The sequence below is a fragment of the Nelusetta ayraudi genome, unplaced genomic scaffold (assembly GCF_046127955.1).
Source record: "Nelusetta ayraudi isolate G7.1 ecotype Tasmania unplaced genomic scaffold, CSIRO-AGI_Nayr_v1 ptg000002l, whole genome shotgun sequence".
Classification (NCBI taxonomy): domain Eukaryota; kingdom Metazoa; phylum Chordata; class Actinopteri; order Tetraodontiformes; family Monacanthidae; genus Nelusetta; species Nelusetta ayraudi.
In genome coordinates this window covers 11,415,173-11,440,272 of record NW_027466052.1, presented here as the reverse complement: position 1 = coordinate 11,440,272, position 25,100 = coordinate 11,415,173, and the positions used below count along the sequence as shown (strand labels likewise).

At 45.0% G+C, this 25,100-nt stretch overlaps 1 protein-coding gene across 2 annotated transcripts in view; it reads left to right on the top strand.

Moving 5' to 3' along the window:
- Nucleotides 1–4,164: 4,164 nt before the first annotated feature.
- LOC142886795 (CUB and sushi domain-containing protein 1) overlaps nucleotides 4,165–25,100 on the top strand; it is a 237,083-nt gene continuing 216,147 nt past the window's right edge. For both annotated transcript variants that reach the window (XM_076023968.1, XM_076023957.1), the window contains exon 1: nucleotides 4,165–4,295. In XM_076023968.1, coding sequence (XP_075880083.1) covers nucleotides 4,291–4,295 — 5 coding nt within the window. In that variant the 5' untranslated portion in view covers nucleotides 4,165–4,290. The remainder of the gene's footprint in view (nucleotides 4,296–25,100) is intronic.

Sequence of the window (25,100 nt, the reverse complement as noted above, 5' to 3'; positions counted from 1 at the left end):
CGCTGCCGCCGTGTGATTTATGAGCCAGGAAGCTTGTGGTCAGGTTGGACCGGAATCCCTCCGCCCTTCCCTCCCATCGCCTCAGCTGCAGCAGCCAGTGTGGTTGCTGGCTGCTCTGTGCACCTGCGGCCGTAATCAGCAGTGTGTGTCTTTCATGTGGGGCAAAATGGTGAAAAATTTTTTTTTTGCATCTAAAAAAAAAGTGTTATTCCACCCGGAGCAGTGGAGCAGCCATGTGCAATTCCTTTAGACAACCCAAAAAGATTTAGCCATCTGTTTGCAGCCTCCCATCCATCCATGGTGTTGTCATCACATTAGAGGGCTACCAGTGGCACGCGGCCGCAGACGGGCCGGGACCCAGTAGCCAAACAGCAGCAGAACACTACGCTTGGTTGCAGATGCTACTAACAGCTGTCAGAACCAGGGGGACCCGGCTGAGACGAAGTCTGGGTCAGGCGAGGGTCAGAATTTCGGGGATCAGGCAGAGAGAGACGGGATCAATGTCAGAATGAGTGGTAACCAGGTGATCAGTCCAAGGGCAGGCAGGCAGGCAGGTACGAGGACTAACTGGGTCGGCAACGGGGAATCAGTCTGAGATGTCGGAGCGGAGGCGTCGTCCAGCGTAGCGTGTAGTGGAACCTGGAATGGCGCCCCCTGGTCATAGAGTGGCATAGAGTGACGTCACGGACAGTCAAAACCGATCGGTTTGTTGGGAGCTGTTCAGACTGAGACGCGTCTGTCCAAATGACAAAGTTGAAACTACCTCCTGAAGGTGGTTTCTATTTGTTTTGCAAAAATCGGATTTCATGTGATTTGTGACTGTTCAGACTACACTGGTTTCAATCTGGATGGGCTAAAAAAAAAAAATCTGATTTTCAGTTTCACTTTTCTGCACAGTGAGACTCTCGACCGAACACACAGACCAAACAATTTCCAAACTTTCCCCTTAAAATTAGTCAGGATGTGATGGTCAGTAGACATAGTGTATCTTTGAAATCTTAACAGTTTAGTGAACTTAATGTCCTCATAGTGAATCAAACTTGATCTTTCTTAGCAATTAACTGTAAAAAACAAAAAAACAAAAAACAAAACACACTCTCAGCTGCTGGATTTAGCCGACTGTCCTCGCATGAACGTCGTCATCTTAAAAAGGAGAGTGAGAGAGAGGAAGTGACTTTCAGGAAGATCCGTGGTGAAGCGCTGCTCCCCCTCCTCTCTGTCTTCCCCTAAAATGCCCCCAGTGCCGTGCCACAAGATGGTATATAGTTTGATGCAAGTATCCGGCGAGTTTTCTTTACCCCATCTGCTCGCAAATGGATGGGGGGGGGTGGCAGATCTGGCAACGGAAGAGACGGCATCCAGAGAGAAGAAGGAGAGACGGACACAAAGACGGCTCGGGGTTGGGGGTGGGAGGGGGGGTGAAATAGGCTGGAAAGACAGTAGAGAGCAGTCTGAAATGAATCTGGACGCACCAGATGGTTTGAAGTTTGTGTAGGTGCGTGCACGTGTGGGAGAGGGAGAGGGCGCGCGTGCGTTGCTGACAGCTTGTCCGTTCGGGCCCCGCGTGTGGGGGTGTTTCCATGCGTTTGTGAGTTTTTTGCGATACTTGAGACAAACGAGAACATCTGGCGGCGCACGCACGGCGTCGACGCGCCGCCCTCATTTTGACGGAGGAAGACAAAATACCGGAGCGGAGACGCACGGTCACTGGCGTTTAGTCTGACCGTGATTGGGAGGGAGTTGCTTGTGGTGTGCGGGTGTGTGTGTGTGTGTGCACGTCACAAGTCCGTTTTCTGCAATGGATGAAAAGCGCAGTATGTCATATATGTGAGAAAAATTGAGCTGACTTCCATGTCGGCCATGCACACATTTATATCATCTCTCATCATCTCTCTCTCTTTCCTCTTTCTCTCTCTTTCCTCTCTCTCTCCCTCTCTCTTTCCTCTCTCTCTCGCTCTCTCTCTCTCTCTCCCCCTCTCTCTCTCTCTTTCCTCTCTCTCTCTCCCCCTCTCTCTCTCTCTTTCCTCTCTCTCTTTCCTCTTTCTCTCTCTTTCCTCTCTCTCTCGCTCTCTCTCTCTCCCCCTCTCTCTCTCTTTCTCCCTCTCGCTTTCCTCTCTCTCCCCCTCGCTCTCTCTCTTTCCTCTCTCTCTCTGTCTCCCTCTCTCTCTCTTTCCTCTCTCCCTCTCTCCCTCTCTCTCTCTCTCTTCCCTCTCTCTCTTCCCTCTCTCTCTCTCTCTCCCTCTCGCTCTCTCCCTCACACACGACCCTGCACGCCTTGTGTGTTGGAGTGTCTTAGGAATAAACTGTATAAAGTGTTCTGGAGCAGAGAGGAGCAGAAGATGAAACATTGAGTAGAGAGGCGCATGGAGAGTTGGTAATGATGAAAGGGGAAGTGAAGAGGAGACACGCAGGCCTGAGACACAGTGTGTTGTTGCCGAGGATCCTTAAATTCAGATCGCTCTTCGTGGTCAGTAATGTTTTCCAAACGCAAGATAAAAGCCGGTTTAATATCTGTCGTGCGTGTGTGTGCGCTGCTGCGGCCGGAGTGGACTGGCGAAGGTTTGCTGGAGAGGAGAGGATGGGAGAGGAGAGGAGAGGAGAGGAGAGCGTACGTCTCAAAGACCGTCTCTCTGCGTTGAGGCACGTTTGATACGTTTCCCTTAATTACCATCCAAGACGTCGGCCCGGGAATCCGACTGCTCCAATAAGTTTTCTTCTCTCTCTCTCGGTACAACTTCTACCATATGTTCTTAGTTTAATAATACAATACTAAGCAACGCGGCTGTTTTTAAGTTTATAAAAAAAAAAAAAATCCTGAAAGGTCGGTTGTCATGCAAAATTCACTCGGTGCCTGTTTTTTCGAACAATAATCTGTATCTCCGTGCTGTCAGTGAGCGTTCTCCAGAAATGATGAAAGGCGATCCTTAAATTCTTCTGCCCGCTCCAGTTTTTCATAGAGCGTGATCCGTTTCAGCTGGAAGCCAAGCTTGGCGGTTTTGTGGGTGGTTATAAACAGAGGGTTAAATCTGTGAAGTGGGGATTTTTAAAATTTTTTTTTTGGTGTCTTAGGTCAGGGATTCCTAAATAAATGATTTCTTTATTATATTATTATTTAAAAAAAGAAGAATTGTATCGTTAATATATGTAGATATAGATATAGATATATGACCTGGATTGACTATCCTACATTCAATTCATTAAAGTTAAATTTAAGATGTAAAATAAATCAGAGTTATCTCTATCTGTCTATCTGCAAATCATTTTTGAATCAATGTGCCTTGTAGGCCATGTAGAACGTGCACGGCGTTTGTCCGCATGCAGGTTATCTAAGGCCGGGGGTTGAGCAGCTGTGGGGCTTTGAGCGCGGAGCTGCGAGAGATTGCATCGTATATGCGGGCTACAATAACAGTCTGGTGCGTGTGATGTCACGAGAAGTTATGACATCACATCTCAGCACCGACATTGTCGGGGGGGTTAAATGGGTCAGAAACGTGAAATGTAAATATTGCAGCATATGTTCCGTTTGCATTCGAGCTGCGCCACGTGATGAGGCGCAGCGTCGAGGGAGGCCCGGGTGGAGAAGTTGCGTGCGAGGCCCAAGGCTTGTGTTTTGTTGTCTTTGTTTGTGTGTGTGTGTGTGTGTGTGTGTGTGTGTGTGTGTGTGTGTGTGTGTGTGTGTGTGTGAGTGACACTCCACTTGGCGCGCACTCTGCATATCCCTTGTTTCACTCCAGACACTTAATCTTTTTTCTGCCGTATATTCTTAAGATTTCGTTGGGCAGAATTTGAAAGGAAAATGTTTGAAGTCAAATCGCAGCGGTGCAAATCCACATGCACTCTTTATTTTCTTTTTCCCGCAGCCTCATACTGAACTTGACAAGCGTTAAAATGCCACGGGCTAAAAATGACAAAGTCTTTATCTTTAAAAATCTGATGTATGCCGGGCCGGAATGAAAGGCAGGATCCCACATTGAAAGAAAATGTAATTACACGCAGATGTCCTGACGTTTCGCTCTCGCCTTGTGTAAACTTCCTGTTTATAGTTTCTCTCTTCTTCTGTCCCGTTTCTCTCCTGCAGCCGAATCATGTGGCGGTGTGGTCCAGGGCCTGAACGGTACCATCGAGTCTCCAGGTTTCCCCCACGGCTACCCCAACTACGCCAACTGCACGTGGCTGATAATAACCGGGGAGAGGAACCGGATCCAGCTGACCTTTGTCACGCTGGCGCTGGAGGAAGACTTTGATATTGTCTCAGTTTACGATGGTCAGCCATCGCCTGGCAACCTAAAAATGAGGTGAGAGCCGACTTTCTCCTTCCTGTCTGATCTTCCCTCCCTGCGCTTCATCCTTTAGCGTTCCCTCCTCGAGGTTTCACTCCTTCCTCCTCGTGACGGCTGCGCATTTCTTTGAATGCTCATGTCTCCCAAATTGAAAAGGGCGCAGTCTCGGAGAACGGCGAGTGTCGGCTTTAATTTGAGCTGATGCTCCGGCGTACGGACGTTTTGTTGTGATAAAAATACACGATTGAAAAACGCGATTTGTTGAAATGTAAAGTTTGAAATGAAAGGAAAGGTTTAGCTTCAGTTTAGCGTCATTATTCAGAAGTTTCCCTCCTATTTCCTTAAGGAAGGTGTGGAGACACCATTCTAGAGGAAATGTACTTTAGTAGAGACGATATAATGGTAGACTGAGCTTTGTGTGTAGATTTAGCGAGAGGTCAAGTTCTGAAAAAAAACACTTCCAACATCATTAGTGGGAAGTCGCTTGATTGGTTTCATACAAGTGACTGAATATCGAGCGGCAACGGAGGCACAACTTTTCATGGTGTGTTGCTCGGTGTGGACCAAAATAATCTTTCAGTTTAGATATCTGACTCAAACAATGTCTAGACCTCACTCTCGGCCTTAATTAAATAAAACTGGATCCACGGTTAGATTTTGTAGATTTGTAGTGTATTTAATCTAAATTATGTTTGTATATAATACATTTCCCCCCTTAAAGAAAAACGTCAAAATAAAACAATGTAGTTAAATGGCAGTTGGGTGTGATGTGAGTAAAGATGCTGAGCTTGTGCCTTTTACCTTTTTGGTATTGACTTTGCATAATTAGCACCTACTTATGAATTGACGCCTTCAAATAAATAAAGTTACAACACTGTCAATATGTCCATTGCTGAATTGTTTTGACCCAGGTTTTTGATTTGTACTTTAATTCTCAGCAGGAGGTTTTGTTTCATTTAACGAGAGATATGAAGTTCAAAAGGGCATTTTATTTTGTTAGACGCTAAGAACAAGCAACAGAAAGCTTGCGAAGAGACAGCAAAAATTGATACAAAGCTAACAAACAAACAAAAAAACATCCCACAAACCATTGCCAAAACGACTCGGGCACAAACACAAAAAAGCTGTGGCGTTGTTGTACAATCATTTGCTTTCACAATTTGGTAACGCTGTCATGTATTAAGGCGGGAAAAAAAAAAAAAAAAAAAAGGTAGTAGCCAGCGTTACCAGCCAGGTTAAATACCACTTGACCATTTTAATCTGTATTAGCTCAGTTTGTCAACAAAGACGCGCAGTCAAATAAAGGTCAGCGGTGCACCGGCTGCGTCAGTATTGGCTGGGATCAGGCCTGCGGCGCTGCTGCGGAAAAGAGACACAGAAAAGCCTGCGGAACGGCGGCAAAGTGTTGGGAGCTTATTCCCGGCGCTGCGCTGGCGTGTAGGAGGGATAAGCTGTGGATGCACCAAGCAGTATTTGAAGTTGGTGGCGCAGTTAGGGATGACAGTGTTTTCTTGTTTTTGTATTATTATTTTTTACATTACTTAGCTTTTATTATTTGTCACTGGCTGAATATAATGCTTTTTTTTTTTTGACTGGTTGGAGAAGAATAGCGCAGAGCGCAGACTTTTCTGACTGGTGGAGTTGGAGCGCTAGTCGCGCTAGCAGCAGTAGCACTTTTTTATGTTGCACAAAGTTTTGCCCTGAGAATTCTCTCCCTCTCTTTGCTTTTTAGCAAAGCCAACACTGCATGAAACACACTCTCTCCGCGCAAGTTATTTATTTTTAAATGTTGTGCGGAATAACTGAAGCAGCATAAGTAAGAAGGCTGAGAATAATAAATTTACCAATTGCTTCTTGGCTAATTAAATGTCAGCACATTTAAATGATCGCGGCTTGAGAAAATTCACACTTCCAGCTTTTTGAGATTATTATTTGCTAGAATAATATTTTATCTTTTCTTATGAGCTGCCGGTGGCTCCTGAAGATTAACCATCCTTTGGTTTTGCATTCAGTCGAGATTGACAAATCACAGTTGCACACGGCCATTTTAATAGTCACGGCAGCTCCAGTTGTCTGTAAATTTGCCTCATTGATTGTGTTTTCCAAGTGTGACTCAAACTCTGTGGAATGAGCCTGAACTGGTTTATCAACCTTGTGCTTGTGGTACACCTGCACTCACTGCACTGCACTGCACTGAAATCCAATTACATGCTATTAATTCTCCTGATTTCTTGATATACACCTGTTCATCCTGTTTTATTTCCATGTTTTTGAACCATTGTCTGTTTAACTAGAGCCAATCAGGCTTTGCAATGCAGCGTCCTTGCTTTGACCGATACATTGTAAAAAAGAAACAATAAAAAAAAAAGTCCAAGGGCCTTGATCTGCAGCAGATTTGTCAAGGCTTGTGTGTGTTTTGTGCCTTATTGCCGTGTCCACAGTCGCTCACTGAACTACCCGGCTCCGCGGACAGTTGTTGCTTGTTATGGTCCAACAGACTCATTCATTTTAAAAAGGTGGGTGCGGATAGCTGTGGTGGCGAGAGGCGACAGCTGCAACCCTTTACCACCTCTGAGACTCTGTTGCTGGAGATAATTAGCCCTGCAGTTATTTGGCACCAACGTAATATGCAAGAAAAAACAACAAAACAAACAAAAAAACAACAATGTACCGACTTCATTTCGACCCGATTTCCTTCCCTGGGATGGAAAAAAAAAATCAAGTGAGAAGCGCAGAAGTGGTGCGTCAGCTCCCTCTTGAGCCTTTGGTCTCCGCTGCCGCGGCGAGATGGAGTGACCGCGCAGAGCCCCCGACTCCGCCTCCTCCAGCCCGTTTGTGCAAAGTTGGGACACGAGCGTGGTCGGGCAGCTCGGTGGTGCTGCTGCGCTGAGACCCCCTCCCCAGCCGGGCTCTCCCCCCAAACCGGGCTCTCCACGGTGTGTTTCACTGCAGGCGGTGCTTTCAGCTCAAGCTTGAAGGCCGTCTGCAACAAGCCAACCGCACACAGCAGCCCACTTGGAACTGAGCGGTGTTGCCAAAGTTCACTTTCGACATGAAATGGTTCAAAGTTCAGTTTACAACTTTTTTAAAATGAACTAGTTCAGTTTATGGTTCCTAATTCAGATTTTGAAAGTTCATTGTTCCAAAAATGAACTGGTTCGGTTGTTTTTTCAATGTGTTGTTTCAAGCCATTATTTTTTCATAATTTTTTTGACACTGAAACTATGCATCAGGTTTCCGCTTTGTATCCAATTTTGAACTCACAACAATTTATCATCATTATCAGGGTTTATATTAGCATTGAGGGGACAGCCCTCAGAATACTGGCATTTCCCCATCGTTAGCTTAACACTTTGTTGCTGCCCATCCAGTCCACACTAATAGCCAGCTGCAGCTTTCACCCTTAGTTTATTCTCAAAAACATGAGGACAAACCTGCTGCTTGAATGCTCTTTTTAATGAAGAAGTATTAAAACAAAAACAAGAGAGAAACAGTGGTGATGGATTTCCCCCATCTGGATCATCACTGACGTTTTCATAAAATTATCTAAAGTAATCATACGTAGACGTATTAACGGTGGATGTAGCAGTGTGTAACTAGATTAGATTAGTTTAGATTAGATTGAACTTTATTGATCCCAAATTGGGAAACTACACTGTTGCAGGAGTCAAAAAAACAATACAAAAAGTGAAAATAGAAGAATAAAAATAAACTATACAGTAGTTACAGTTTACAGTTAAAAGTGGTTAAACTATACAGTAGTTACAAGATATACAATACAATATTTTAAAAAATCCAATTGATCTATGTCGATATATCAATCTAACTAGTGCTGCTACTTCCATTTGTTTTTGCCTCCATGCTTTGTTGGCAGTGCGATGACGCATGAGGCGGTGCGACTGTGATGGCTGGTGTTGCCACATTGTTTTCTTTTTGTCTGCGACACGTGAAAGCCTCTTTGCGCTGTGCTTTAGCTGGGTTTTCTATGGAAATCCTGCACACAGTTGTGTGAGAGCGCCGTTCACAAACGCTGTTCACAAACTCATTCGCAAAAGGCGTTCACCAAGCAGAAACATAGTGCGTCCAGTTCACGTTGAGCCAAAACATGAACAAGTTCATGGTCGATCGGCCACTGGACGAGCTCAAGCACGACACTGGAGCTGGGGGTATCGCACCAATGTTCTGCAAGTGCTGATCGCAGCCATCACGCCACCACCGCTGCTGCTGCTCTCCTGTGTCTGAGCACTGCGAGGACAGTGGTTAACCTGCTGACCCGCCGCCCCGCTCGCCGCTCAGCTTCTTGGCCGGAGCCGTGCAGAGCTGTCTGATACGAACCCATCAGGCGGCCCACGTGCACGGTGCGATGAGGCCAAGAGGAGCCCGACGCTTTCCCTTTTGTTCGCCAAAGAGGAGCGCAGATGAGGCAGAATTCATGTTGCAGACCTTGTGTGGGGAGCGCCGCAATCTCCTGCATAGAAAAACATTCCCGACCTGGCATCTGTGGCCTCGACGCACCAGCCCCAGCTGCAAGTCAGCGCCGCTCCGTCCCACTCACTCTGCCGCCTCTCCCGGCAACCTCCGGCCCAATTCATAGAAGATGTAGCTGTACAATAAGCCTGTTTGTTAATGCTGAAAGTTCATTCTAAAGGAAGATATTTTAGTAAGCGAGTGTTCGCTGACCTTTGCTGAGAAAGGTTGCGCAGTTTCCCCCCTGTATTTATTATAACGGTGGCTTTGCAGTGTTGTGACCAAACGGGCTTGACACGCTCCGAAATGCCTTAATGTGTGTGGAGCCCCATCGCTCTGCCCCGACGTGCCACAATGGAATGTTTCCAAAAATCTTTTGGATTTGCTTCATCTCTCACATCTCCATCCGGGGGAAGAGCCAAAATAAATCACTCCAAATGCGGAGCAACATCCCAGTGAAGCCGGTAAGCAGCCGCCTGAGGCTTCTCATTGGTGCAGAGGTCAACACGAAATTCTAACGTAGCCGAGCCAAACATATTACCCCCCTGAAAGCGAGCCACAATGCCTTTGGTGTTTGCGTGCTGCATCTCAGAAGGTCCATTGCACCTTTGTAGTGCAATGGAATGAAATGATTTTAATTATTTGATTTGGTTTTTCAACTCAGCAAATGTAATAATTGTTTTACAAAACCTGTGGCTTGTGTCTTTCAGCTCTAAAGTCAGACAGACAGACGGCTGCAAGTCCCTGATTTGTCTACGAGAGGAGAAATATTTTAAAATGGTAACTGACCGTTCAAACGTCAGTTACCGGAAATACTTTAAAATGGTAACTGACGTGCAAACAAGGGGCTTGGTCCACATGTATTCTTGAATTATCGGCAATGGAAAAGTGGAAGACTCCCAGTGTCTTTCATCATCACATCACTTTCTATTTATTTCCAGGAAAAAATATATATACAGTCATTGCAGTCATCATGCATCCCATCACTCCCTTTAAGAGAAAGTACCATGAACACACATTCAAGGCCTTTCAAAAGACCCTGGCAGCAGGTAACAGAAAGGAAAGAGACAGCACTTTTAATGTAAATGTTCTGAAATCATGTAATTCTGTTTCTTTACATCCTGCTCTCAATGTCAGGTTTTCACCACTTCCCCAACCCCTGCCGCTGCAACCCCCAATGTTAGAAACGTGTTCAAACATCAGGCTTCTGAGCAGTGACTTTGTAACAGCGAGAAAGTGTCGGAGCACCCCTGGGTGTCGCACTTCCTTCCAAAGATCATTTAGTTTCTCATAAGCAGACAGAAATCCATCATAAAGTTGGGTCAGAGGGTGCAACAGTGCAAACCATGGACAATCTCCCTGCTATTTACCCCGTGGGTTTGGTGTCAGCAGTTAATTGTGTATCCGTGGCAGCTGCTGCACGGAGCTGTTTGCAGAAGTGGTTTGTGAGGCTGCCCTTGGACCTGCAATTTCACAAGTTATGTGACACATTTTTGATCCAGTTAGGAAGATTTATTACCCTGTGAGTGAACCACAATCCAGCATATTAATGAGTTCCACTGAAGATCACGCACTCCCTGCCAATATATGTGGCTGCTGTCACGCTCTGAAGACATTTTTTTTCCTCCCCCCTACGATCATAAGCGAAAGCACTGCGCCCATGTTTGCGTGGGGCTGATTCGCTGCACTCTTGGCACACGGCGCTCACACTCCGCATTGCGTGCGGTTTAGGTTTGCAGTTTCCATTAAAACCCTTCTATCGCACGGGCACACAGGCTTGAATTGGTTCTGTGCATGTCAAAACATACCAAGTCCCAGAAGTGCACTGAATGTTTTTTTTTTTTTTTTTCTCAGGTTTTCTGTTCACATATGTGTTGATGTGCAGCCATGCACGAGGACTGGCAGTCGCATTTAGCGCTGAAGAGCGGTTATGCAGGCGGGTTGTTTAATTAAAAGTCATTTGCATTAAGATTGGCGGGAAAAAGGGCATTGTTGCTTCAAATTTAAGACTCACATTATCTAATTTTCTTCATGTTGCAGTTTATGGTGTGGCATCCAGTCACACGGTCCTGCCAGTGTGGAGAACCAGGAATAGTTTTGTCTGGAAGTGATGTTACCACACACACTAATAGTAATCACTTTAACTATTCACACCTATCGGCTCAAAGTTTGAAAAAAGTTCTCGCAGCTTGCGTTCTATCAGCGCACTCGGGCTGAAGGCACCAGCGATCGCAGAGTTTACAAATATGATGGGATTATAGGCTTAAATGTATAGATAGAGTATTTCTCCTTTTGGCTGTATTGTAGTCCAAGTAAGAGCATTGGAGCCGCAGCACTACAGTCAGAATATGCTTGCATGACTTTAAGTGCAGGAATTGCATCATCCGAAGAATGCCGGCGACTCTCCGAAACTACCAAGTCAACAATTTAATGCTCAGCATTTTATTACTCAGTTTGTCTTTGGATTACTGCAATGGTGTTGTTTTATGAGCAGTTTTATATTGGGAAACATTCACTGAAAAGGTTCCAAAATGTGTAATGGAATCACGTCAACGATGTCAATGTTTGCAGATGACGTCAATCCTGATTCAGGTTTAATTTCCGAGTCGCGGCAGCAGTGCTCGTCACAGGAAAGAAGAAATTTCCCTGTGGGATTTACAGCATGTTTTATGTGAGTGCAGCGTGGAGTCACAGAAATCTCCCAAGTTGCTTTCACTGGGAGTGACAGGCTAAAATTGGATGCACATGCAATTTAGGCGGACTGAATGAATGAATGACGCTGATTTCATTTAATCTTCTTTGTCGCCTTCATGAAATTCTTTGATGAAATTCTTTGATATATTTCCATTTTTCCAGTTTTGCTCAACTTCCTGGCTTTTAACACGCACCTGAGGAAGTACAAGACGGGCTTTTCCTTCCACTGTTACCCCATCACAGCAGAACTGGAAGCACAGCCACATGGCTGTATGCAAATCTGTGTTTAAAATGTATAATTGTGCCTTAATATGCCTTTGTGCAATGCTGTAAATTAAATAATGAGAAAACAATAACAAGAGCGTTATCTCAAGCGATCACACTGTCGTTGAAAAACATACACAAACCCACACATACGCGCACAAGTCCCTGCCACTACGGAGTAGAAACCGCAGTTTTCTGGGAAAAATAGGCCAACACTAGATAACCAGGCAATGGAACTAATCCAGGGCTACCGCTAGGGAAGGAAGGAAAGAAGTGCAGAGGGGGCGGAGAGAGAAGTTAGGGCTGCTGGGGGAGAGAGACACATAGGAAGAGACAGAGGGCTAAAGAACAACACACACACACACACACACACACACACACACACAGAATGCTAAAGCTAGTAGAACTAAGTCCCTCTGCGGTTGGTAGTTCTGTCCGTCTGCCTGTGTCTTATTGTATTCCTGATAATTCTCTGAGCTGCTTCAGCTTGTCACCGGCACATCAGAAAGTTGAGCAGTTTTCACATTAGATAAGATCTGACAGAGATGGAAACTAAAAGAAAGGCCACGCACGCTCGCCACTGCTGCACTTTTAAATTCTTTATCCTGCCCTGACATATCTCCAGTGCTTCTTCCAAGCGAAATGTTTTCATTTGTTTTGACTCTAGATGTCATAGAAATCAATCTGAATTACCATAAACACTTCCATCCTCGGTTCAACGGGCTCTAAAGTTTGTTGTTGTTATGGGATGGCGGCAACCATCGCAGTTAAGCTGCAGCGCTTAAAACAAACTGCAACCTAATTCGCGGTGAAAAGTAAAAGCATCCACATCAAAAATTTCCCAAACAGATCGTCTCGCATTCTTGGAAATTAATAAGAACACTTGAATTTGTGGGAGATAATTTCTAATCGTGCAGCATTGTGCTGATATTAACTATATTTTGGCTTGTCACAGTGTTTACTTATTTCTTTCATGATAAACCCATAAACCGACCAGATACACCATGGGCCAATTGTTGATTGGTCTAGATCAGGCTTAGGCAAACTACATATTAGTAGAAAGTAATACAAAAAAACTGTATTTCATCAATTTATCTTGTGTTTTAAGAGTTGTTTCATGAAAGAGCTGAACACCATGGGCCTTCAAACGCTTAATTTTCAACAGACATTAAAGCACATCCCATCCCATGATATATATTTTTCTCCTATGTGGCGGTTCACCAAAACACTCCATCCATCTGCTGCTGCTCCGGCCCCCTCTGTCAAATTATCGTGGCCCACGAGTCAAACAGTTTGCCCTCCCCTGCTCTCGATTCTTAAAGTTGTGTTGAATGCCTCAATTTGTTTAATTGTTATCGTTGAATGTTTGCAGCAAGGCCTTCATTGCAACGCTGCAACGTTGCAACATTGCAGCACCTCCTCCCTCCCTCACCCCCCCGGACTATTAACTCAAAAGAAAGGACGGCAAAAGCAGTATTTTGTCGGCAAAAACAAAACAAAAGAAATCAGCGTGTGGGTGTGAACGATGAAAAGATTGAATAAAAGTGACGGGAGCTGGAGCAGGAGTTGGACTGATGCTGACTTCAGCTGTGTTGCTGAACTGTAGGACTGATTGGAACGATGATGTCGGCGAGCCCCTCCTCCACAAACCCCCCCCGCCCCCCCACACACACACACACCTCCCGCCTATCCAAACACCTGTTAGCGTGGCTGCCGGGTTGGAGGTGACGGGAGACGGAGGCGGGGATGAAGCAAGGAAGGAAAAAGTAGCTAACAGTGCGGTCAATTAAAACAGTGGTTGCTGTTGTGGCAGCGCCACAACGCACACACACTCAGACGCACACACGCTTGCCGGTGTTACTGCGGCCGAGCTGAGTTCCGGTCGCACGTCTAATCTGTTTTAATGAAAATAAACGTGAAGGTTTAATTTAGCGTGCGCTTCGATTGGTTCCGCTGCTGATAAAGGTGAACGATTCAGCCTCAACAAAGAGGATAAAACACAAGAGATGATGCAGGTAAAGGTGAGTTACTGAACGAAAAATCAATTTCTTTTATTTTCAGTAAACAGATGAAACAAGAATGTGGGTGTTCTGCAGCACAACTGTGCAGGTGCAGCCATGGTGGCTGAGGTTATCCAGGTGAGGTTTGCGCTCAGGATTAGTTGGTTCCCTGTCAGCACCGAGCTCACAGGGAACAGGATGTCCAGAAATAGCATCTGGCCACTGGCTGCATCTGGCTTCTTTTTTTTTTTTTTTTTTAAAGAGAGGAACGAACAGAATAAGATAAATGAATGAAAACTCCGACATCTGCTCCTCCAAACCATTTGCCAACCCTGAGAAAAACATTCTGCGTCGTGGTGTCTTTGGACCAAAGTTTCTATGGAACTGACTGGCCGGAGCTCAGAGGTCAGGAACACAAACACGGTGGCTGGGCAACGCTTCCTTCAAGATTGCGGCACGGCTAGCGAATTGTCTGGCCTTGTGCTGATTGGAGTTTTCTCCGAGGTCGGAAACCTTTTGGGACGAGTTTTCCAAGCGTTTGTAGTGTTGGCCGGACGTCGTCGGAGACGGTCGGCAACGCAGCGCAGCAGACAGCTGAGGGTGATATTGATTTCGAGGTGTAGCTTTCTCAGTAAACACTCGGCCACACGCAGCCGACTCGTCCTCAGGGCCGCTCGGGTTCAGCTGTGACATCCAGCAGGAGTCGGAGTGTTTGCTGGGTTAACTACTGCACACAAGGTGGCGCCGCTGCCGGGACATTCGCTGCTTGACCCTTCTGCTTGACCCACGCCACGGCTCATAGCTGTACATTTAACCTAAAAGGACTAATGCAGGGCCCTGTGGAGGGCATTTTTTTTTCCCCAAGAAGTGAGCGCTCTCTGCATTTTTCCAGTGAGCGGAATGTCGGAACGGGCAGAACGTCACCTGGTGAATAGAAAAGTATTTTTGGGGCTAAGTGATGAAGTTCTTCGGACTTCTATTTTTTTTTTTTTTGTTGGTATATTTCACCTTTGCATTGCTTTGACGTGTTTGCGTTAGCTGAGAGGCTGTGAAGGAGTGTTGATGAAGTGAAGCGCACTCAGCTCCGTGATGTTCAGTGTTGAGCAATGGTTTCTGTTTTTTATCAAGTGCAGCTCAGTCATCGCCGACCCGTCAGGGCCACTCGTGATCCGTGATCCATGTAATACTGCCTCTCGCCATCGGGAGAAGAGTGCAGCTGTGAGTAAGACTGCTGTGTGTACCTGAGCAGGTTCTCACTTTAAGGTTGGAAACTCACTCTTCGAATCGAATCGTACCCCGGTGGCGTCACCCTGATTTGCCTGCAGATGTGCTTGATTGTCTGCTGTCGGCCTGTGTGCGTAGATGTGTGTAAGTGTGTTGGTGCGTGCTGCTTTCTTTTGATGTGCCTCTCCTGCATGGCGACTGGCAGCCTAGTCAGACAACAGCACATTCCGCTTGCCGCGGCTTTCTGACAAACGTAATAATCGTTTGCACTTTAATGAATGTTAAATGCCTACTTAACAAAAAGAGAAGAAAAAAAATGAAGCCTGCCTCTGCTGGAGTCTGACTCAATGCTCAAAGTGACCAATGAAAGACATTCTAGGCGGCTGCTTCCCCCGCAGTGCAGGCGCCACCTGAACTCTCCCAAACCTCTTTGACTGGCATTCATTACGTTTTTTTTTCTTTTTGGTTAGGTAATCTACAGAATTTCAAATGTCAACGGTGTTGCATAAAGAACATCATTAAAGCATTTTTACTTTTTTTTTTTTCTTTTCTCCCGCTGAATACCTGTTGGTGCTGCGGCTATGAATGACTAGTTTACACCCACTTCTCCTTCAGCGCCATTCTGCAGGGTCAATCAGGTATTCTGGAGTGCCCCCACCATTCTCTGTAATGCTGCCTTGCTGCGTGTCATTTACCAGGAGGGATTATTTCACAGTTTGAATCCGAAATATGAGGAGGCCGCTGCCCTCGTCGCGACTACAACCCAAAGCTTTCTGCCAAAAACTTTATCGCAGTGTTAAATGTTTCACCGCTGCTGCTCACTTGTTAGATGTAACTTGACAGTTGTACTTTTAATGGGCCGTCGTCACATCCATTATTGATGTCACAGCTGTTGGTAAAGTTCAAATTGTGCCACGTAATCCTTTGGATTAGTGAAGCTTTTGACAAGCGCACACTGACCTTGTGTTAATGTTTAATTGCCAGTGGTTTTTTTTTGTTTTTTTTGCGCCTTTTCAAAAGTGACCAACATAAAAATCTAAGAGATATTGAATTAAAAAAAAAATAGCTGGCTGTGAGTGTTTCCATTAGGAGAAGTTGCTGAAATGTCTCCTCAGTTAATGGTGTGACTGAAGATTTCACAAGGCTGCGCTCAGATCATCCACTGCTGACTCTCCCTTATTTAGCACTGTCCCCAAGGCGGAACAGCTGATATATATTTTGCTTTTCAAAACATCATACACCATAAGATGTAATGTGCACAGGCATTTAGACACGAGGCCCCTGGCGCCGCCCCGCCCCAACACACTCACTGGTTGACTGACTGAATAACCGACTGACTGGCTGTCATTTGTAGAACATCTGAGCTGGCGTTTCTCCAGAAAATCTGCCTTTGTTTTTCACCCCCTTTGGGTGTTTGCTGAGCGGTAATATGGAATCTACGCTTCCTCAAATTACAGATGAAACAATTGTTTGCTTCCAACAGATCAAGGTGAAAATGCTGGCTGGGAAAAAGCCAGAGTTTGAAATTCCTCCAAAAGATTTTCTTCTTTGACGTACATCAAAGTGGAGTCGGGGAAAAAAGGCTTTAATATCACAGGCTAGTGTAAAAATTAAAAGACAGCACCGGCTCCACGGGCTTTTCCTTTTATTCATACACCAGGAAATGACACATTGTTTTTCCAACACACTTGGACATGCGGCTAACAGCCAAGCCAAATTAGAACATTTTTAAAAATCTTTTTTTTTCTCTTTCAAATGAAGAAATGTAGGCTAGCAAACCTTTCTTCATCTTTTGATTGTCGTTCAGTCATTTATTCATTTATATTTCCGTATTTGAGAACTGCAGCCTCTTTTCCCTTTTTGTCTCATTTCTATAAATTAAAGGAGCTGCAGGCGTCACTCAAACGTTGAAACAAATATTGAGGAAGGACAAGTCCTGCCACCACTCTTTATGTATTTTGTCTCTGACATGAGTTTTAGTCCTGCGCTCTTCCAACCTGGAAAGTGAGTTGCCGAGAATAAAACCAGCAAACAAACTAACAAAGCCAATATTCAGTTTTACTCTCAAAGCATCTCAAACACTTATCGATTCCCAGCACTTGCTTTTTCATTTGCACCGTTTCTGCTGCCTTCCTTCTCTCGCCCGCTGTTCCTCTGTTACGAACATAGTCTTTTTTTTTTTCATCATTGGGAGCCTTTTCTCGTTTCTTTTTACACAGCAGAACGAGCACACCCTCATAAGCATGCAAACAACTGAAACACAGTTTGGTGGGGATATTGGGGAGATGAAAAGAGTTTTTCAGTGGGCGAAGAGGAATGTTTCTGAAACCAAGGATCATGGAGTGAAAAGAGTTCCATGAATATAGCGCAGAAGTAGAATTTATTCGTTGTATTTTGAATCCTTCCCCCCGACAACCCAGAGGCCTGCAAACCCACGCAGAAGACCTCATTGTCAGTCACTGCAGAACGTTTTGGACAAAGACAACATATTGTCTGTTCACCTATTTGCATGTTACCGTTGCTGCCACTAAAGGTTGCCTCATACTCAATCACAACCTTTATTTCCTTCTGTTTACTCAAGACTAAAAAGAGAACTGACTTCATCCTCTGCTTGTGAATGTATTAAATCATCGCTACTGCACCAGATATTGTATCCAGCAGAAAAGTTTAAAGTTTAATAATCATTTCAGAATGTTTTCAGAGGATGTGGAGTACGCAGTTATTGTGGGAGTCTCCAAATGTCACATTTGCGTGTGTAGGCTGCCGGTGCTGTGGGAAACTGGTAAATTTAATCATGCGGTTGCCACTGGTGTGTGCTTGAGTGTGTGCAATTCTAATTCCCCGTGCATATGTGCCGATGGAGGAGCTGAGGTTCAACTCGTTTTTTTGGTCCTTCAGTCCCTGCAGTCTTGACGATGACCTCGGCTGGAATCCTTCCAGCGCTGGGCCTCCGACGGAGGCACGAAAAGACGTCTCTCAGTTTTTCTCTCTTTGAATGTGGAGCAAAAATAGTTCACTTACCCCAAAAAAAATCCAAAGTGAGTCTTCATGGAGCCAGTGACTCAGCTCGCTTTGCATATTTTTAGCCCTGTGGTCGATTGCAACGCCGCACCTCGCCTGACTTTGAATGTATAATGAGTTTTCCACACCTATTCTGGACAGCCAGTTTGCCTCAGACTGTCAGAAGTAGTTTTGATGCCGCGATGATTGACAGATGACAGATTAGCGTATGTTGTTGAGTCACCCAGATTAAATGCCTTCTCTCTATTCTCCAGAATGGGGAGAACTTAAAGATAAGGGGAGAAAATTAGTCGTAACACTTTGAAACTTGAATATTCAGATCACGCGCACGCACGCACTGAGTGTTTTAAGTTAGTCGAAAGAAATACTGATTTCTCCTTTATGAGTGTGCAGACATTGATTTCTGCATAGCCAGCACTGACATTGACACAGGTGTGCGTGTGTGTGTGTGTGTGCGTGTGTGTGTGTGTGTGTGTGTGTGTGTGTGTGTGTGTGTGTGTGTGTGGGTGATGATAATGCTGAAGGTGAATCAAGTGCCCTGGCATGAGGCTCCATTCCTCTTCCCCCTTAAAGTAGCCGCCTGCTGTCCATCATCTATAATACAGACAAGCACGGAAAGAAATGCAACCAACGGTCCATAATATTCAAAAGCCAGATCGGAGGACGGCCTTGTTGGATTCCAACACCCAGTAATAGCCGGTAACACGGCTCTCAGTAGGTTTATACAGGGGCCAACTGGCCCCCACAGGGCCCCCAAAGGACTTGTTATAAGCCTCCTCCATCGCACACGTAGACCAACTCCCTGGGTGCCCTCTACAGCTGTGACGGTCTGCTGTATTCTCCTCGATGGCACCTCAGAGGAAGTGTGAGTGGCGTGATATCACCATAATGTGAGGGCATTATCCTGCCTTGCTTTTCGAAAATGGGAACTACCGCCTCCATCTGCCACTCCGCAGGCCTTCAAGCAGCCCTCCATAGGTGCGTGTCAGACAAGACGGCCTGGCATTGTTCAAGGCCTGAAGCATCTCGGGGTGAATCTCACACCTGGTGATTCACCGCGGTGACCTGAGCTCGTCTTACCCCAAATTATTTCTGTTTTTTGTTGTTAACATGAGCTCCGGAATTCTCAACGTGCCTCCTTAGATGTTGCAATAAACAGGCACAATTGCGTTGTTGAATGTGACGCTACCAGGAAGTATGGCAGTTTTCAGTTGTTTTTTGTAACTCCGTTATCTTGAGGCGCACAATACCCATAATGGCTTGTTATCCCATCCTGATAAAGAAATAAATGATGGCATTATCAGGGGATAAGGAGGTCGGTGTTTTCCACATTTACATGATAAATTCTTCTGTATGAACAAGATAAATAAAATTTGAAATAAATATTGTTGTGGTAACGAGGAAACAACTTTGGAAATCTAACAGTAAGTGGGATGATGCCTTCTCTGCTCTTGGCTAACTACAATAATGACAACATTTTCTGCAGAATTTATTGAAATTTCAGTTTTGATTGGTTCAATCAATTTTATTTGTTAGGTAACTCAACATATATATATTTTTTTTACTCACTGAGTTTTCTTCGTGACCATACAGAGAGGGATAAGATTTACTGGAGTCGGCTCTGACGCTGATTAGTCTATTAAGCAGTCTGTCCCTGGAATCTGATCGAGCCTGAATGCCTGAATCACAGAAATGCCGACTAATATTGAACTGCGTCTGGACCTGAAACAGCACATTTTCTCACTGCACACCAATGTCACCGCCTGTGAAAGGCAGTTTTTGTCACCAGCTCTTTGTGTTTTCAGCCTTTAGCCATTCCAGATGATTGTTTACTTTGAGAAGGGCAAGAATTGTTTCGCTGCCCAATAACACAAATTTATAATTTATATATTTATAATTTACTTTGGCGGGTGTCGAGATTAGAGTCTTCGAAAAAGAAGGGAGGCCATCCTCTGCCTCCAGCCACCACCTGGGTTCACTTTCAAGTAATTGGCAGATTTTCTATCAACTTTCGATGATGTTTTTTCACATTTGATTAAAAGATGTTTAAATGGCACGGTTTTATTGACACATAGTTAATATTCCTTCAAATCAGTAGAGCTTTTTATTTTATTTTTCCTGTCAGAGCAGCATTAGTTTCCTTTTTGTTTGAAGAAAGTATTAAACTTTTAAGAGATAATCTTCAGCTTTTAGGTACAAAAATGAAATCACTCTTAAACATTGAGCGTGTCAAGTCTCCATGTTGCACCTCTCAATGGGCGGCAAAATCACACACACACACACACACACACACACACACAAAAAAAATGAGTGTGCATGCATGTGCCTTCACCTCGAATTTAAGTGTGTCTCACCCTGCAGCAAATAAATGTGAGAACAGGCTCCAGTGTCAAAGTCGAGTGCATCATTCTGCACCGCCGAGTGCAAACACCGAAGTGAAGTAACAAAACCCAGAACACGTTTTTAAGAGGGGGTTGACGTCAGAGGAGAGTGTCTCTGCCACCACTTAACAGCGCTACAAAGACAAAAGCTGCTCCAAACAAACACGATAACAGCAGCCACGCTGATGACTTGATTCACTAAAAGGAGAGTCAGCTTTAGGGTCCTCGCCGCTTTTTAATTGGTAAATAAAGCCTCCCTTTCCTCCTTGCTTGAGAAGCAGAATGGTAATTAGGAAGGCAACTAATGGGTGCAAATCTGTCAAACAAGGTGGTGGTGGTGGTGGTGGTAGGGGTCTTGTGTCAGTCACGTCGACACCCGGAGAATCATTTTGGGCATCTCATGGCTCTCGTGTTCCATCATATTTTGTTTTGATTCCTCGTTTCAAACAGCAGCATCAGTAGATGACAGTATTGACTTTGACCTAAAACATTTTATTGCACTTTTTGTTTTTTTTGCTGCCCCACTTTATGTTAGTGTATATGTTACTGCATAAGGAAATATAGTACATGCATAATTTTAAATCGCACAGTCAGCTTTTTTTGTGCGCGCGCAATGTTGAACGCAATTAGGGAAATTATATTTTGCTAGTGGTTTTCGCTCCGACTATTATTTTTTGTTTTAAAGGTAATTAACTTTCAATTTCGATGGGTGCAGTGATTTGCTTAGCGAACCAAAGCGGTTGTCGCTTTAATCAGTATTTGTCGTCTGCCAGTTTGCACACAGACGCCTTCATTGAGCTTCCGTCTACGTTTGCCACAAAGGAAGCATAAAAGGCAACGGTTACATAACGGTGTAAACACAACTCTAATTAAGGATTAAGAGCCACGCACTGAATGCAAAGGGAGCACTGACGTGTCTTTCCTCAACCTCTGGAAGGCAATCATCAGCTGAGCTCATTTTATTTCATTTAATTTTATTTGGTGGAGGAATCCAGAAACGGGGAGTTCAGCAAGTGGCTGCTTATTAATTTCCAGATGATGGAAAGTACATGAGAAAATATCCTGAATATAGGCTGGATGATGTAGAGAAACACTATTTATTTGAAGCTGAGACATTGCTCATTTTTATTTATTTTAACTAGTTTTGAGTTTTTCTTTGGGTGTGACCCGTTTTCCCAAACAAACTGGACGACGTGCCGCATGCAAGTTGTGTTAATGTACACGTCGAGTGGAGAGTCATAATATTGGAGAGGGCAGCCGACAGACTGTTTGACGTGGATCACAGTGATGTGTACAGGGCAGAGGCTGGGTGCCATCTGGGACAAGTTGCCACTTTGTCGCAGTTGCAACGCAAGAGAGACACATTCTGATCACACAAATATCCTTGTAAAATAGCCACAACAACAACAACAACAACAACAACAACAACAACAACAGCAACAACAGCCCCTGTCCGGGTTGTCATGTCGATGCTCTCTGATCCATGAAGACCCACCGACGGCTTTGTTTGAGTGTCCACTTGGTATTTCGGTCCAGGTGAACACCTTTGGCTGTCTCGTTGCTTTTCTTTTCTTGTGTGCCGTAGCACAACCGGCAAAATCAGTGCAGATTGTCGTCATTTTTTTTTTCATAAATATTGCATTATTTCATTTAAATTTTTAAATTAATTAAATTTAATTATTACATTTCTTATTACGTACAATCTTGACCACAGAACAATCAAATGTCTGATCTCAGAAGAGGCACAAGTTGATGATTGCTGTTCTTGTCGCCGTTCTAATTCTCTAACTTATTCTAGTTCTACAGCCGGCCGTCTCATTCTTATTCCGAATGCAGTGGTTTGTTCTGCATTTTTCTGCTTGGCAATGAAAGTTGGAGCTTTTACTTTCTATTGGGTGGAGGGAGTGAAAAAAAAATAATCGTCACAGGGAGAAAATTTCAGAAAATATAAGGTTTATAGACAGTTTGTCAGGTGTCGAGTGATGACTGACAGAGTGAGAGTGCGTCAGTTAGTCGCTAAACTGTGGTTTTCTGAAGTTATGCCTGTGTGTGTGTGTGTGTGTGTGTGCGCGCGCGCGTGCGCCGGCATATATGCGTGTGTTAAATATTTGCACACGTATGAAGGTGCCCTTCCCCCAGGTCCGCGAATATATGTGACTGTGAAGCTTTTAATGTCCACACCTTGTCAGAAATATTTCAGTTGACTCACTGACACACGCACACACACACACACACACGCACACACACCACCAGCAAGGGGTGGACACATGTCCTGAGCTTCAAAACCAAACCTGACAGAGGGAGAAGGGACAAGATGAAGAGGGTGTGGAAAGGAGGGAGGCGGGGGAGGTTGGCGGAGGAGGAGGATGAGGGAGGGATGGGTGGCGGTGGGGGTGTCTTAATTCCTTCTTCCTCTCTTTAACTCGCTTCCTCTGTCCCCCTCGCGCTGTCTCCCTCACTGTCTCTCAGAAGCGTAGAGAATCAGTTTTAATGGTTTGTCAAATAATGCTTCTCTCCCCCACACAGTGGCTTGTTTGATGCAGTGTTTGTGCCGGCCGCGTGCGTGCGTGCGTGTGTTTGTGTGTGTACGCGCGCGCATGAGTCTTCATGGGTGTGTGTGTGTGTGTGTGTGTGTGTGTGTGTTTTTTTTTTTTAAAGGGAGACTTGCCCTACTTTAGCCCAGTGGTTTTTCCTCTGTTGATGTTGCCCATAGCACCGGATTTTATGCTTTTCAGTGCGGTTGTGTGCGTACGTGCGTACGTACCTACACACACACACACACACACACACACACACACACACACACACACACACACACACACACACACACACACACTGGAACAATTATGCAAACATTCACAAAATAAACAACCGCAACTATTGAATGCAGGACAACATGGGAGATGAACGCGAGGCGCGTTCCACGACGGACAAACCGCACAAACACGCACACGCGTCCGCCGGGTGTCCGCGAGTCACGGCTGTTCCCTCGTCCGATTGCCCCGAGATTTTAGGCGACCGACCGCACGCGCTCGCTCGCTCGCTCTCTGGTTATTAGATCATGAAGTTTTGGCGTAAACTGAGTGTCATACTGCGTCCGGGTTAACAGGTTGTCGCGGCAGTTCATTCGCGCGGACGTTTCGTGCGACTTTACGGGTTGTGTTGTGTCGTTGTGTGAGAAATGATGTGTGCGCGCGCGCGCGCGGAGAGTCAAGGTTAATTGAAAGCAACGTTTGTGAGCGTGGGTGATGGATTCAGCAATAGATCCCAGTTTCAGCACAGCACCTGTGTGTGTGTGTGTGTGTGTGTGTGTGTGTGTGTGTGTGTGTGTGTGTTCCATCTGGACGTTTGTATGCTTGTGTGTGTGTGTGTGTGTGTGTGTGTGTGTGTGTGTGTGTGATGGATGGTTACTTGTGGCTCGTCTGTACAGTGTCATCACAGTCCGTCCGTCCGTCCGTCCGTCCAGCTTCTTCCCTCAGGCTGTGAGGAGGCTCATGAACACGTGAACTCAGGGACACAAACTGTCCTCTGTGCCTCCGCACCGCTGCCACCTGCATCGCAACACCTTCATGTGTTTTATTGAAAGGATTTTTTTGTATTAATCTCTTAATACTGCACAAGTCCTGTTTGAATGATAAATAAAGCATCTGTCTAGCTTGCTTGAAAAAGAAAGAATAAATATACATTTGCTGCCACATTTCCTTTTACAACTATCCTGTAATTGTCTCATTTCATTTGGATGGAATTCCAAACTCCAGTTGAAAAATGTCAGTGGCTTCATTTCCATTACCCCTAGAATTGCGCGAAACCTAAATATCGCAATAAAATAAAAAACTGGTTATGGAAACACCTGATATCGAAAAACCTCTCAGATATGGATAAAAAGTTTTTACGCTGTCAAGAGGTGGTTTTTCAGTGGGATCGATATATAGAGGTATATCGCAAAAGTATCGGGACGAGATTTTACCAAAATTACGGCTTACGCACTTCACACCATTCAATGGAAACACCTGCAAATTGCAATTGTACTTTGTCGAAATTTTAGAAATATTGCTTTTATTTTGGAAAAACTGTAATGGAAACGAGCCTTGTATAACTGCTTCTTCTGCTTGTAGGAGATGCTGCTGCATATTTCTGTTCACTCTACCCCAGCCTTCTTGTCTTGGCCAACATTTGCCACTGCAGCCTCTGTGTTTACTCACAACTTAAAGTTCTCTTGGTTTGTTGGCGCTCCAGATTTTTTTTTTTTTTTCACATTACTAATGAGCGAGAGAGAGAGGGAAAGAGAGCCAGGCTTTGGCCCAGTATCCATGCTAGTTAGACTCCAACGCCATGTGCACCTGTGATTTAAATACACTGCTGCACTATTTTACAGAGATGCTGCCTTTGTTTTATCCTTGAGAGGAGATCATTGAGCCCTTGAACTCTGGAGCCAGCTACGTTCCGTGGCCGTCCTGTGAAACCTTGTGAAATGTTTACAAGCATTAACCGCCGAGGGTTCGGGCTGTGAGCCAGCCAAGCTCCTCGTGAGGATGTCTCCCTGGATATTTCTTCCCTATCTTTGTTTTTTTTATTCCCCTGTACCTTTTTTTAGTGTCGAAATCATGGTCGGTCGGCATTTGAAACATTTTTTGTTTATTTGCACTCCGATGTACAGGTCGGACGCTAATGATTCCCAACTGGATGCAACCGAGTCAAGTTTTCCAAGACGTCCCAGTTACCCTTGAACGTGCTGGCACGGGAATGTCGCAAGGCGCAGACTCAGACCC